Source organism: Harpia harpyja, chromosome 4 (assembly GCF_026419915.1).
Source record: "Harpia harpyja isolate bHarHar1 chromosome 4, bHarHar1 primary haplotype, whole genome shotgun sequence".
Classification (NCBI taxonomy): domain Eukaryota; kingdom Metazoa; phylum Chordata; class Aves; order Accipitriformes; family Accipitridae; genus Harpia; species Harpia harpyja.
In genome coordinates this window covers 47,801,307-47,815,183 of record NC_068943.1, presented here as the reverse complement: position 1 = coordinate 47,815,183, position 13,877 = coordinate 47,801,307, and the positions used below count along the sequence as shown (strand labels likewise).

The window sequence follows — 13,877 nt, the reverse complement described above, 5'->3', positions numbered from 1 at the left end:
ACCTGAGCATGGTGAAGTAGATTTTCTTCTTATTTCTACCCAGCACTGACACAGATGACAAACTGCTCATAACTTTTAATTTTGCAAATGAAGCACAGTTCTATCTTTAACATAAATGTGTGGCATACAAGGATCCGTCCTTGTAGGCAGGTTTTGCTGTGTCCAATCAAGTCATTTCCCTCTCTCCCAAGTACCTGGTGGAGAAAGTGTCTCGGTCATTTCATGGAAGATATTTTAATTTTCTGCTTGGCTTGACTGAGCAGCTGTGACTTCAGGATGATTGGTTGGATTTGCATAAGGTCATTAAGATCCAATAATGATGTTTATTGCTAAGACATCTGCCATTTATATTCCTGGAGAGCAAGTAAAATTAAACCTCAACTAATATCACCGTTATTACCAGTGCAGTTAATGACAATGAAACCCATCAATAAGTGAAGATTTCACAGTGGACTGTAGGTAATTCTCTTCCTGAAACTCTCGACCCACTGGACTGGTGGTAGGCTGTGTGAGCCCAGCAGGCTCTCTTTAAATGAATGCTGATTTGGTTGTTACCGGGGTCATGTTTGGACAGAGGAGGGACTGGAATCCACACAATACTAAGCATATCACTACCACATTCTGGAACTATGCATGTGTTGCATCTGGATGGGATAGCAAAATATGTATGTGCTCTGAAGCTTCTCCCTTCCTAGTTCTCTTCAGCTGTGGCTCTGATACTTCAGCTCATAGGCTCTGCTGTGACCTCTCTCTTCAGTGGGTTGCAGCAGTGCCTGGGTTTGGTTACTGTGAGGTAAAAAACAGGGCTTTGCTGGGGACTGAATTCTGCAAACCATGAAGAACTGAAGTGTTGCTGGATTTCATCTTCCCATCCTCTTCAGAATGAGAGCTAGTACCTGAGGTAGAGCCCTTTTTATTTTTGTATAATTCCAAATGCATAAGACATCTATTAACTACAAACTACTGCCAGTCTGATTTCCCTGAAAATCTGTCCCCGATCTCTACCCGAGTTCACTACTTACTGTAACATTGGCCAACAGTTAGTCATTTATCTTGCTTTGACATGAGATCCTATTCTATTATCACAGGGCTGATTTGGAGTTGTGTCAAGGATTTGCTGAACAGTAGTGCCAGGAAAACACCATCTGGAGGGGACCCCACCAGGCTTTAAGAGCCACCCTTTGGCTCCAAGGGTAGCTCCTGCAAACCAGGAGTAGCGTGTGAGGAGGTTCCCACTGTGTGTCTTGCTGCAGCTGATTGAAGAGGCTGACACAGCATGCTGCCGGCTGGTTGTGATGTTTCAGGGTGCCTGCAAGGTGTCACAGTGAGCAAGAGTTTTGTCAGTCAGCACAGACAAGCATTCAAAAACCAGATCCCAGCCTCTGTTAGGGTAGTGTAAGAGCTTCCCTAATTGCTTCTGTACAGTCCACATCAAAGAGGGGCAGCATGAAGACTGACCCAGATTCTCTGCTTCTGGATGCCTTTTGACAAGCCCTTAATGAGAATTTAAATGTAACTTGAGGGAGCAGCATCTGCTGTGAAGCCACCCAGTTGCCTGCCTGCTCCTCTCATCCCCAGCCTAGCAGAGCGTGGCAGCGGTATGTATTCCCTTGGCTTCCTGTCTCTGAGGAGGGGGAAAGACAACAGCAGGGAAAAGGGGCTCGAGTTTGCTGCCTGTTCTCTTAACCTGTCTTGCAGCGTTGCCGGGTAAGGCTGTCTCAGTTTACAGTCATCTTTCAGACTGTAGCTGACCACTGAAAGAAAAAGCTGCTTCTCCAGAAAAGAGCTTTGTGTCTCAGTGCAGCCTCATTCAAACTTTGTGGAGTAAAATTCCAGACTGGTGATTAATTTGGAAGCACCCGTGGATCAGAGCTGCATGGAAGGCCTACCCAAAATAGCAACCGTGGTCAGTCACTAAGGAGCATTTGCTGATCATTCAGCCCAAGAATGTCAAGCATAGAACGGGCCATGAGAGGAGAAAAAGCCCTGGAACAATTCAGAGTGAGAAAGATCTCTGAAGAATGTGGATGTGCTTAGATAATGTTTGACATGCTTCCCCTGGAAAGTTGAGCAGAGAAAATATCCAGCAGCGCATATCCCTCTGGACTGCCTTGCACCTTTCTTGGCCGGAGCCAACAGGAGCAGGAGCACAAACATCCTTGCTAAGGTAGCAGCAGCCATGTTCTGCATCACATGCTTCATCTTGGGCCCATCACCTTAATGGGGAGAGCAGGTGAGAAGCAGGCTTTAAAAAAGCCAGCTGGATGGCCTCTGTTGCCACGTCTCTTCTGGATGGGAGAAGAGCTTCCGCACTGCTAAGGTGAGAGAAATAATGTGGAAGAGCAGAAGAGAGAACGGTCAATTTTATAGAGGATAAATGGTGAAGCCCTAGGATGGGGCATGGAGTGTATTGCTACTGGGGCCCTGGGTGCCCTGAGCTAACTTAGGTGGCAAGAGCAGCAGGTGCCAGTGTCTGATTTTCAGTGATTTTCTCCCCAGTGGCTTATCTCCTTGTGTGCGCTAGATGGAAGAGATTGTGTGTGCTGCATGAAGCCACTGCTTCAGGAGTTAAGAACTGCAGAAATCAGGGTGGAACTGATAAAATCTTGATTTCTCTGCTCTGCTGCTCTGCTCAGCTCTTCAAAAAGGGAAATAAGCATTCTGAGTAGTAAACGTTATACATGAGAGTTTGCAGGGTGAAAGTTTACCAATGAGAAACCAAATATCTAATATGGGTAGTTTTACCCATAGGAATGATGCTGTGGCATGCAGGTGAGCATGCACTATGGGTCCTCATCTGTGTTGCACTTGTCGGGGGCTGCTCTCATTTAAGCCTGGACTAAAGAGCTCTTCCTTTCAGCTCTGGGGATGCCAGATTCAGTCCCCAGTGTAGTAGCCAAGAGAGGGCTACTGGGCACTTGTCTGGGGTTTGAATTTCAGACACTTCCTTTGAATGAAGGAAACGTGTAACCTGACAATCAGTGGTTTTACAGCTGCCTCCTTATGCTCAGCTTCCAAAGGACCGGCTCTCTGCTGGGTCACAGTATTGCTAAGTTAAAACTCAAATTTGATCATGTTTTTACCCAAGTTGATTGCTTCCCTGATTTCCTTTCTGCCTTAGTCTGCTATACTGCAGTTTAAGTGGTTTCCAGTGCATTAAGATTTATGTGGAGTCCTTGGTTGCTGCAAGACTATATGGCACAACTCAGGCATTCATGGTCTTGACAGTTATAACTAGACTACACGATTCTTGTCAGGAGGCTGAAAGTACTGCCAGTTCCCTCCATGCTAATTAGCTCCTTTTACCCTCAGTACATGGTTACCTTATGTGCACGGCTATCCTGTATCAGATTCTTCTTCCCAGTGATCAAATGGTTCAGACTTCAGTTAAATGACTCATGCCCTAAGGAGAGCGGAGATTTAATTGCCCCGTAGTTACTGCATCAGGGAGACCTACTAGGATGTCTGTGAAATGTGAGCAGCCTGTACAAGTCCCGGGCATGAGCATGTTCCCTTCAATCCAATCTGAAATCAATGCAGGAGTCCTTGTGATTCCCACAGTATCTTGGTCTGTGACTTTTGTGCACTAGGTCGCTGCTAGATAGCTGCATTTAAGCATCTGGATCTTAATGTGCTCATTCAGTGTCTGAGGAAAATTCCCTGGAAAAATATTGCAGACTGCTTTCTTGATATTGTAGAATACTTGTAGAATATCAAAGAACAGGAGAGATACTAGCTTGACTCATTGTAACTGGAACATCTTGCTTTCACAGGTACTCTGTGCTGCATGGTGACACCCCTTATACCAGGAGAGAGTTTATTAGATAGAATAGCAACAGTTGCCAGCAAGCCTGTTCATATGGGGTTTGTCATTTGTTTCGGAAGTGTTGTAACTTTTATGCAGAGCTTAAATTTACAGCTATAAAATCCCCACCAACATCCATGCTGAGAAGAGTGCATAGGACCTTAAGCAGTGTCATAAAAGCTGAGTGGAATAATGTCAAATTATTTTATAAACTCTCTTACAAAAATTGCTCAATCAAAATGAAGGGGCCTACTATCTATAAGATGTGAGATTTAATTAAGGATCTCTGAATAGAGTTATGAACCCAACTCCAGGTTTCTACATCTGGAAATTTCCATCGTGAAGCATCTCCATTCATCTATCCCTACATACAGTGAAATGTATGTTCAGCTGGTTCAAATCTAATCTTACTGCTTTATTAAGGCCTGCTATTTACTAAAGGCCTGCTTTATTATTTTAGATAGGAGTTTCTTACATGTCAGTGGTTGCATAAAGAGACTTTACACTGGGCATTAACACTGTAAGATTTAATATGCAGAGAAATGTGGGAAACTATTTTTGCTAGCACTCTGAAATAGGACCTCTCTTTAGATATCACAGAAATGAAAATGAAGTTACTGTTTGTTTGACTGAATTCATGCAGAAGCATGACTGGAGGATGTGGTCAGAAAATTCATTTATACATTCAGGGGCCAGATCCAAATCAGTGTAAATTAGCCACCTCCCATCTGCCTCCTTGTGGTTTACACCTGTGAAGGATGTGACCCACAGTGTTTGAAATACACTCCAGAAATGGGAAGTAAAGATTTGAGGAGAAGCTTCTACTGAGGGGCCTTCTTAGGGCTCCAAAAAATGTAATCATACTGAAGATGTTACCACCACATGACTGCTTTTAATCTGTCCTTTTGAATACTAGTAATGAAGTTAAGGGCTAACTTACTCACTGGTATTTTTTTCTTCTAAGACCTGAATTCCAGGCTTGTTCAGCCTACAGTGATGATTCCTCCTCATTTCTGTGGCTCTGGAAGGTGTCAAGTGAAATGAACTGCACAGCAATCCCATTTTATCCTCTGTTGCATACAAATTCTTGTTTTATGTTCTTAACGCTTTGCTGGAGTGTTAACGTGAGTATTTGTCCCAAAACCTGTGCAAATGCACACAGAGCTGTAGTGATACCTGTCAGTGTGGTGGGTGAAGCCGTGCCTCTGCCAAGGTGCAGGCTAGCAGCATGCTGGGGACCTGGCTGCTCTGTGCTGTCAGACTCTTGTTTTGCAGTACGACTTCTGTTGCCCAAGTTATCCTCCCCTGAATGAGTCGGCATGGGTCAAGTTGACATTTTTAGCAAGGACAAGCCCATAGTCCAGCAGTCTAAAATTCCTGGAAACCTAGGGTATGAGATGCCAGCAGCTGGACTCACAGTGGATGTAGGCACTGCATGGTGGTAGGACAAGGATGGGGAGGACCCATATTGCTAGGCAGCAGCTGGGGACTGTGTCTGGTGGTGCTCCCCTGCCCACTGGACCATTGCATACCTTGCACTCTTGCTCAGCATTTCAGGTTGGTTTCCTCTCTCAAGGAAGGCAGGAGTCCCATGTTGGGGAAAATTAATACAAGAAACAGACGCGAACCACAGGGGTGGGTGGAAGGAGTGGTCACGTCCTGTCCCAGTCTCGACAGGACTGTTCATCTCCTGTGACCATTCTCCATCAAGGCACTCGTTGCCAAGTGTCAGCGCTGGCACAGAAGGCTCCTGCTGGTAAAGCTGAGCCCCCCCCCGCTGCCCTGACAGCAGCAGCACTCGCAGCCTCCTCTGTGGCAGGCCCTCCTGTGCCTGCCTGTGCTTCAACCGCCTCTGGCTGCAGCACACAGCCAGACCTGGGGCACAGCTCAGCCTGCAGGGACTGGTACTGCAGGCTCTGTGGTGTGTGTACAGGAGGGATTTCAGGGTGAAAAGGATATCGGATAGCCTGCTGAGCTTGTGGGAAACTTCTGTCATCCATAAATACTTGGGACTTGATTCCCCCTTCTATGACTTTGACAACACTGGCGTGATTTAGCATGTCTGTGACTTTGCATGGAAGTCATCTGCTGCCCATGACTGTATACCTTTTGCTCTTCAGATTTGGCCATCCCCCCATCTCGCTAGTGGCTGTTCCTCAAGCAGCCACAGAAAGCCAGGGCGTTTCCTGGCTTGGGTCTCCTCTTTGTGTCCTAGCACGTGTGGGGACAGCTTACACAGAATGACGGGCTTAACTTTGTCATGCACCATTAGTGTGGCAGTCATGCTGCTGAGAGCCTGGCTGACATCCTCTCTTTGCCTGTTTTCCCAGGTCGTTGCACTGTCATCGTGGAGTCTCTTGAGAGATTCAATCTACTATACACTGTCTGTTGTTGCACTCATTGTGGTAAGTTTTTGAAGGTTATTCTCTGGGAGCCCACATGTCTACTGCCACCTGTAAAGGGAACCTGCTAAGAAATCATAGTCTTGTAGCTAAGATCCTAGCTCCAGGAGTCACTGGTTTTCTGCTTGTGGAAAAATGTACTTGTGATCTCCCTGGTTCTGTAGAAAAGCTTGGCCCAAGGGTAGGAGATCAAGGAGTGTCCAGAGCCCAGAGCAATAGCTGGGGAGAAGTCAGGTGCCCCAGTCCCAGTGCAGCCATGGAGTGCAGAGCTGAAACTGCGTGCTGCAGCCCCACTGCCAGCTCTGGAGCAGATGTGTCAGTCAGTCCTCTCCCGACAGTGACCTTCACAGCTTCCTAAAAAAAGTCTAACTGACCTGTAAGGAGGCAGCATTTGTGCCCAGAGGAAAGAGATCCTCAACAGCTACAAAACATTAGTTTTTCCACACATAATTGGGGCAGGTCTTGTTTGGTGCATGATAGCAGCAAATCCTCTAATGAAGGCTACAGTTTCAGTAATTCTTAGTGCTGCTCCTATTCCAGCTTTCATCAAGCTCAGGAAGTACTCCGAATCTCACAGAAACAGGCTATACAGTGAAAAAATGTTAGCAGGAGTGTTTAGATAAAGACACTACCATCATTTTAGCATTAACTTTGCAACCAATACCAAACAAAGTCAGGAAACGTAAAAATTGAGTTTCCTGGTAACAGTTGCTACTTTGCTTTTTTTTTTTTTCTTTTCTTTTTTCCCAGCCTAGTCTAGGACCCTAGATTCCCTAAGAAAGGAAGAGTAATTTTGCGAGGTTAACTTCCATATGTAAGCGAGAAGGGAACTTTAGAGTCAGAAGATGAACACTTGCATTTCTAAAGTTTGCATTACTTTTATTAGTTGTAGTTTCAACAGTGTGTTTTGGTTTGCCTTCATTCTGCACATGCCTGTATACTGTACATATTCTGTAGGTGCAAAGGCCTATTATCTGTCTAATCTCAAACAGAGGGTTTGCCTCAACCTGTTTGTACTTTTATTCCCCACACTGCGAGGTCAGCCTTTTCACACCTCATGAAAAATAACTTTTCTACATAATTGTTAACGATGAGCTGCAAAACAAAAAACTTTTTTTTTTTTTTGCTATGACAGCTTGACAGTACCGTCATACCAAAAAGTGTTCCTAATCAACAAGCTTGGCCACACCCACTAATTGTAATAAATTATATTGCACAAGCTTAAAGATATCTAGCAGGCATTCTCTTAGTTTACTCCATGGGAAGCACAGATGTGGGCAGCTGCCTGGCATTTAGCGTCCTGTTGTTTGGATTGGGTGTTTCATTTATTGCATGGTGGCAGACAAAAATCTGTTGAATCTGTCATCAGTTTTTAAATTCCTAAAGCAAGGCAGGTTTTTTTCATGGCTGCTTCATCCTTGTGGTTGTCAGCTGCTTCAGGATGTTGAGAGCCATTCTATATTGTATTGTGTCCAGTGCGCCCCTGAAATTCCTAGCTATGTATCCTATGGAATGAGAAAGTTGTATGACTCATTGAACAGACGTCTCTGTTATCCTTACGACTTTTCTCCTATACTTTATTTCTGTATAAGCTGTTCTTCATAATTACAGAGCTGCAGAAGTCCTTTTGTTTTGGGAGGGTACCCCATAATATCAGGATACTGTTATTTTTTTCCTAAGTCTCGGGTTAGCTTCTCTCCAGATGCATGCCCACTCTTCTGCTCATCTTACCAGCTGTGAGATTCAAGGTCCTTCAGGCAGCCAGGTGTCCTGGTTTTGGCTGGGTACACCATGACACCAGGGCAGATGGTTTCGGCTGGTTACGCTATGACACCAGGGCAGCAGGACTGTGCAACTCCAGGCATTAGTGGAGGCTTGAAGGCATTGCCAGAAGTCTTATTCCCATGTAACAGCACTACGTGGCTAACTGTGGCTTGGGAGGTGTGGAGTGTGTCCCACTTCTCTTCAGCATTACTCCACAGCGATCATTGCAAATGACTTTTAAACACCTCTTAGAGAAAAACAGAGATAGATGGGAGGAAGGGAAAACATTTTAAATGGTTAAAGATTTAGCTCCCAGCTGATTTACCAACCCCTTTATATGCAATATTGCTCCCCAGTTGATGGCAAATGAAGAGTTTTCCTTTCAGAGTCAAACACTGCTTCAGTTCAAGAAGTTTCTCCTCCCCTTCACTCACCCAGGGACCCCTGGCTTCACAGTGGCTTGGGTCTTTCCTATCCTTTTAAGGCAGAATCAAATTCAGGTGGCAGCACATTGTTATTCGAATACTGACTCTCCAGTTCCCAATGTCTCTGCTGGGAGACAAGCCAGAGGCTCCGTGCAGAGTGTAGCACAACCTGCGTACGGTTCCCCCTTTGTTAGATTTCTGTGCGCCTTAAATTTTAGAAGGCATTTAAATGCTTTGCCGTATAGGGATAATTTGCCATATCAGGGCATTGAGACTTTGCTGCAGCTGAAATACAATCATCTTTCTTGAGGGATGGTACTGCTTGTAGAAGGTTGCTCTCAGTATTTTAAACAGCAGCTTGTGGTGCCGTATTGTAAGTTGCACTCCGCTGGTGTCTTCACTAATCATAAATACACCTGAGGGGAAATAAATACATTCCTGCCAATGTTGAGATTCAGCAGCTTTAAAAAGCTTGATATTCTGCCGGGTAAATCAATGTGACTTTGTCTCCTTCCATTTCCACTAGCAAAGGAATTGCAGTGCTGCAGTAATAAATAGCAAAGCAGTATAAACTCACCTGTTTGGTGCTCCAGGCCGTTTGATAAGACTGAGTGAACTCACAGAGATTCGAAGTGGATGAACCTCACTTACCATACTTACCTCACCTTGATTCAGCCCTGTGATTTTTTCCTTTTTTTTTTTTAACCTTAAAATACTACAAAGCTACCTTGTCTTCTTGTAGAGCTTGGCAAAACTGTTACTCTTTATTTCCCTTGAAAGGAAAAAGATGCCTGTGTATCTTAACTGGAAGGGACGTGGTCAGAGACATTAGTGACAGAAGTGGGATGGGTGCTATTTTTAATCACAAAGGTCAATGCACACGCTTTCATGTCCCATCACACCAACACATTGTAAGCTAAAACAGGCCTTGTCAGATTAGATCACGGTGACTGGGAGCTGTAACTTACCGCACGCGTAATGTTTTGTGGTCACGTTTTCTTCCAGTGAGCAACGTAACGATTGCTTGGTGCTGGTTGTCGGGCAGGAGTTGCCATTTACGGGCTAATACAGCTGAAGGGAAGCGTTTCGCTGTGCCGTCAGAGGCTCGTTCCCTTTCCCTCCCTTTTCTCTGGTGCGCTGCCATGGACGCGTTTCCCTAGTGCGAGTATGGCGTTTCCGCCTCTCTGCGCAGCCTGGAGCCGAGAGCGGGCGCAGGTGCTTCGGAAGGGCTCAACGGGAAGCAGGCTCCTCGCCGAGGCTGACGGGGCAGAGCGGGGGCCCAGGCCGCGGGGCCGCAGGTTGCTGTGAAGCAACCCCAGCTCCAACCTCCCAGCGGGGCCCCGTGCTGCCGCGAAGGGCCGGCTCTCTCGGGCACCCCGCTCGCCGGCCGGACGGCCTGGCTGGCCCTCGGGCCTCCGGGCTGCAGCAGCCGCGGCAGGTGGGTCATGAGGCAGCGAGAGCAGCCTCCGCAGATGTCCGCCTGAGGTGGAAGGAGAGGCGGAGACAGAGCGGTGTTGCTAGCAAGGGAGGGTGGCAGCCCCCTCTGCTCGCAGCGGGGCTGCTGGCGGCGGCGGCGGAGCGCGGGCCGGGGAAGGGCCCGGCTGTGGAGCACTGCAGCCACCTGCCGGTCACCGCCCAACGGCTGCCCCCTCAGACCTTCCCGAAGCCAGGCGCAGCGGGGCGAGCACCCGTCACCTCTCTGGCATTGCCGTGTTTCTTCCCCGGCACGGAGCGTCTCACGCACGCAGGAAGACGCGCGTTTCTTTCCCGAGGCGGCTTGCGCAGCGTTGTTAGGAAGGCTGCGGCATCCGCCCGCAGGTGTGCTAAAGTGGCTATCGCAGTACTTAAATTTCAGCTAGCGTGGTGACCGTGTGGATCTTAAGGAAGTAATGCCCTGGGCCCAGCTTTTAGCCGGCAAAATTTCACAGACAGCAGCTGTGGTGCTGGCTATAACTCTGCACACCGATCGTCCCCTTGCCACCCGAGGACAGGTGAGGGGAAGAGGCCGTGTCTCTGGTGAGACCAGCCGTGCGGTTCAGAGGCAGGTGCAGCCCCTTCTCTGACTCACTTCTGTTTTCCCTGTAACCACTTCTGCTTCGCTGCGGCAATAGCCCCGGTTACGCAAGGATCCCATGGTATTTGGGAAGGAGTACCTGCCTGCCTTTACTAGGTGAGAGAAACTAAGGGTTGAAGAGTTCAAAGGCTGGGCAGGAGGGCAGTGCCAAAACAGACCGGAGCTTAATCCCATTGCCCTGAGTCCTGGGTCGCTCTGCCCACCCTGTCCCCTGCTCAGGTGATGAGCTGTTTTCAGCTGTGGTTTCATGTATAACGTGCCTATTTTTAAACCTTTTCTCCACAGTTTATTTATGATGAAAAAGTCTCCTGGTAAGTATATCCGGTCGCGAATCCCTTTTCTTTTCATTTTTTCTGGTTATACCACAAGAGCTGCAATAAGGAGGGTTCATCAAGAAAGGAGGGGAAAGCTAAAAAGCTCTGCAGGACAATTCAGGCAGCAGTTTCCTGCTGCGTGAGAAACCTCAGCACAAGATGGGCTAGAATAACTAATTTTCTGAGCCAGAAAGGAAAGCCTAGGAGAGCGTCACTCAGACTGTCTCCCAATACAGCAGTGGCAGTCGGTGCCCTCTGCCCACCCTGCAGCAGCCTGGGGATGGCGATGTGCTCAGCAGAGGCAGAGACTGCTGCTTGGGTGCTGGTGTGCCAGGAATGTCAGCTGCCTGGGAACAGAAAGGGCCACCCAAGCAGTCATAAATAAGTGTGTTCCAATATTTGGATTTTTAATAATTTAATAATTTAAAACCCCAAAGCTCTACGGCAATATTAAAGAGAAAATGACCGGTTTGAAGGAAGAAAAAATATAGATATATGTTAAAATATATATGTTAATATCCCCATGAATGTACTTAAAGGTACTGTAGTAGGTGTGGTAGGCGAGAGGGCTTCAAACACTTTTAAAAGTGTACTTTCAGTTGTTTTGCTTTCATGGTTTTGTTTTCAGCACCTCTCAGGGCTTGTAGAGTGACAGTGGTAGCTTTGATTTCACTCACAGCCAGTATTATTTAGATTACAAGCACTAGGGGGAGTCAGGCTTTTTGGGTTGCATGTTTTCTTATACTTGTTCTCACTGGGGGATTTATGTTTAATTTCAGAGAGGGATTTCTGAAACACAGAGTTTTGCAATGGCTTGTTTTTCTTTGGGTTTTTTTTGTTTTTTGTTTTTTTAACTAAAATTGACTTGAGGCCCAATTGTATTTGACTGTGCCCTTCAACTAAAACACATCAGTGTGGAAGCCGAGTGTTGAACTGCCAGAAGCAGGGAATGAGATATTGATATGGTTAGTGCAACATCTCAAAATCCTTAAAGAGAAAATGGCCCATGAGTTTTAGTATATAGCAGTCTGATAATGGATGATTTCCACAAGGACTAGCAGATTGCTATAGGGAGCTATGCAGAATACAGCATTTTGGTCAATGAAAAAGATTACCTAGAAACAAGTTCTAAAAGTGATATGAAATTTGCATGAAAAAAAAATAGAATTAGTTTGACTCAGAAACAGTGGAGAAAAAAAAATGAGAATATCTAATCAGCAGTTTAAACTGCTGCCTGCTATACATTCTCAGTGGTTATGCAGCAGCAGTAGCGAAAGAGCAGCTGCCCCTTGTTCAGGTCATCTTGGCATGATCAGTGTGCTTTAGCATGCTCAGAAAGCCCAACGACCTGCTTTAGACCCATGCAGGCAGAGCAGGATGACTGCTCCCTTCCCTCTGCTGCAGCCTCCACAGGTATTGTCCTTACAGAAGTGTCGATATTCCTTGGGTGCACGATTTGTTCACTGAACTTCAGGGTTTAGTCATTTGTTCTTAGCTGTCAGGTTGATTTGGCCAAGTAAAACCAGAGCAGAAGTCAAGAAAACAAAGGACGCATCACACATGGGTGTGTGAGCCATTTCTTTACGTATCCTCTTTTCTAGAGGTGTCTTAAGACAGCCCAAGAGGGTCAAGCCTTTCCGCAAGTTTGTGGCGTGACAGATGTGGGAATGGCTGAGCTCGGGCAGCTGTCTGCTGTGCCCTGCTCTAATGTGTTTTCTGTGTCGCTCTTGTTTGCAGGTGGGAGTCCTTAGTCTTAGTGCTGATGTATGTCATCTACATCGTTATCATGAAGTAAGTCAAATGCGCCCTCGGCTTGTTTAGATTGTAAGGCTTCCTGCTCCAGTACTTTTCCAGAGGTTGCAAAGGTAATTGAAGAGCGCTGCAGGCTGTGGGCAGGGCTTCCATTGCATGGCCCAGCTTGCACGCCAGCAGCACCTCCCATAGCAGGGGTTAAAGCACCTTGCCCTGTCGTCTACTTATCTGTAATTTGTCCTGATGAGGCAGGAAGGGGCTGCTTATCCCCTTAGTACAGATCCAAGGATCAGATGTGTAAAGGTGGATGGTGCTTTACAGATCTCACCCTGTGTGTGCTGACCAAGGATAATGCAGCAAGTCAGTGGCAGAGCAGAGAATCGAATCTGTCTCTGAGTCCCACCAAACCAGCCTCTTCTGACTTTGCTTTAGCATCCCTACTCAGAAACAAACACACGGGAGATTCCAGTCTACTTTTTATGGGTGCAAAACTTCACAGCAATTTGTTCTTGCTTGCTTGGAGACCCATGATAAAACTACAGCACAATCAGCATGGATTTTCTGAGCATCTGACCTGTGTAACTTTTCACGCAAGTTCATACTAGCAAAACTAGTCTGTTCTGTTCTTTGGTTCCCCTCCTCCTGCCTTGTTTTTAAAAGCCAGTGGAAAGGAAAGCCAGATTTAAACTGGAACATTCAACAAAACCTACCAGCTGCCAAGCACACCGGTGGTCTTGTCTCAACAAGTGAGAGTAGAGATTTGTTTTGAAATTATGAATAGAGTAAATATTGTGAGAGCAATTCTCAGTGAGAACAGCAAAACACTCAGGCTGGGTTGAAGGGAACACAAGTCAGAATTCATCTCACTTCTAATAATTAGAAACTTCGTCTTTAACATGGAGGGTAGCTTCACCCTTGCAACAATTAACTGACCAGCAAAACAGACAGTTGTAATGTCTGAATCTAGAATAGATTTTTTTTTCTGAAAGCAATGCTGTAGTGTGAACAGATGTTTCAGACCTGTTTGGATATAGCCAGGGAGGTTGTTGGCCTGGTTAGGGACCTTGGCCATGTGTTCACAGTGGTCTACCCTTGCCTTTGAGTATCATGGTGAGATCCTCAGCTCATGTTTTTGTCAGCTCCTGGCTACTCTAAATAAAATAAGAAACAAAGAATATCCCCCCCCCCCGCCCCCCCCCCCCCAGTTGTAACAGAATTTAGCACATGGTGTTGTGTTTCTGCGGTAGGTCTTCACAGGTAAAACAACACTCACGCTCAGGTGTGATTACTTGGTAAAAAATAAATTTGGACGATGACAAGTAATCATTATTTGCTATGCAG

At 46.3% G+C, this 13,877-nt stretch overlaps 1 protein-coding gene across 3 annotated transcripts in view; it reads left to right on the top strand.

The window, feature by feature from the left end:
• Window positions 1-13,877, top strand: part of SLC24A3 (solute carrier family 24 member 3) — a 186,766-nt gene that overhangs the window by 147,137 nt on the left and 25,752 nt on the right. For all 3 annotated transcript variants that reach the window (XM_052783853.1, XM_052783852.1, XM_052783851.1), the window contains exons 7-9: window positions 6,136-6,210; window positions 10,756-10,781; window positions 12,522-12,575. In XM_052783853.1, the coding sequence (XP_052639813.1) occupies window positions 6,136-6,210; window positions 10,756-10,781; window positions 12,522-12,575 (155 nt within the window). The remainder of the gene's footprint in view (window positions 1-6,135; window positions 6,211-10,755; window positions 10,782-12,521; window positions 12,576-13,877) is intronic.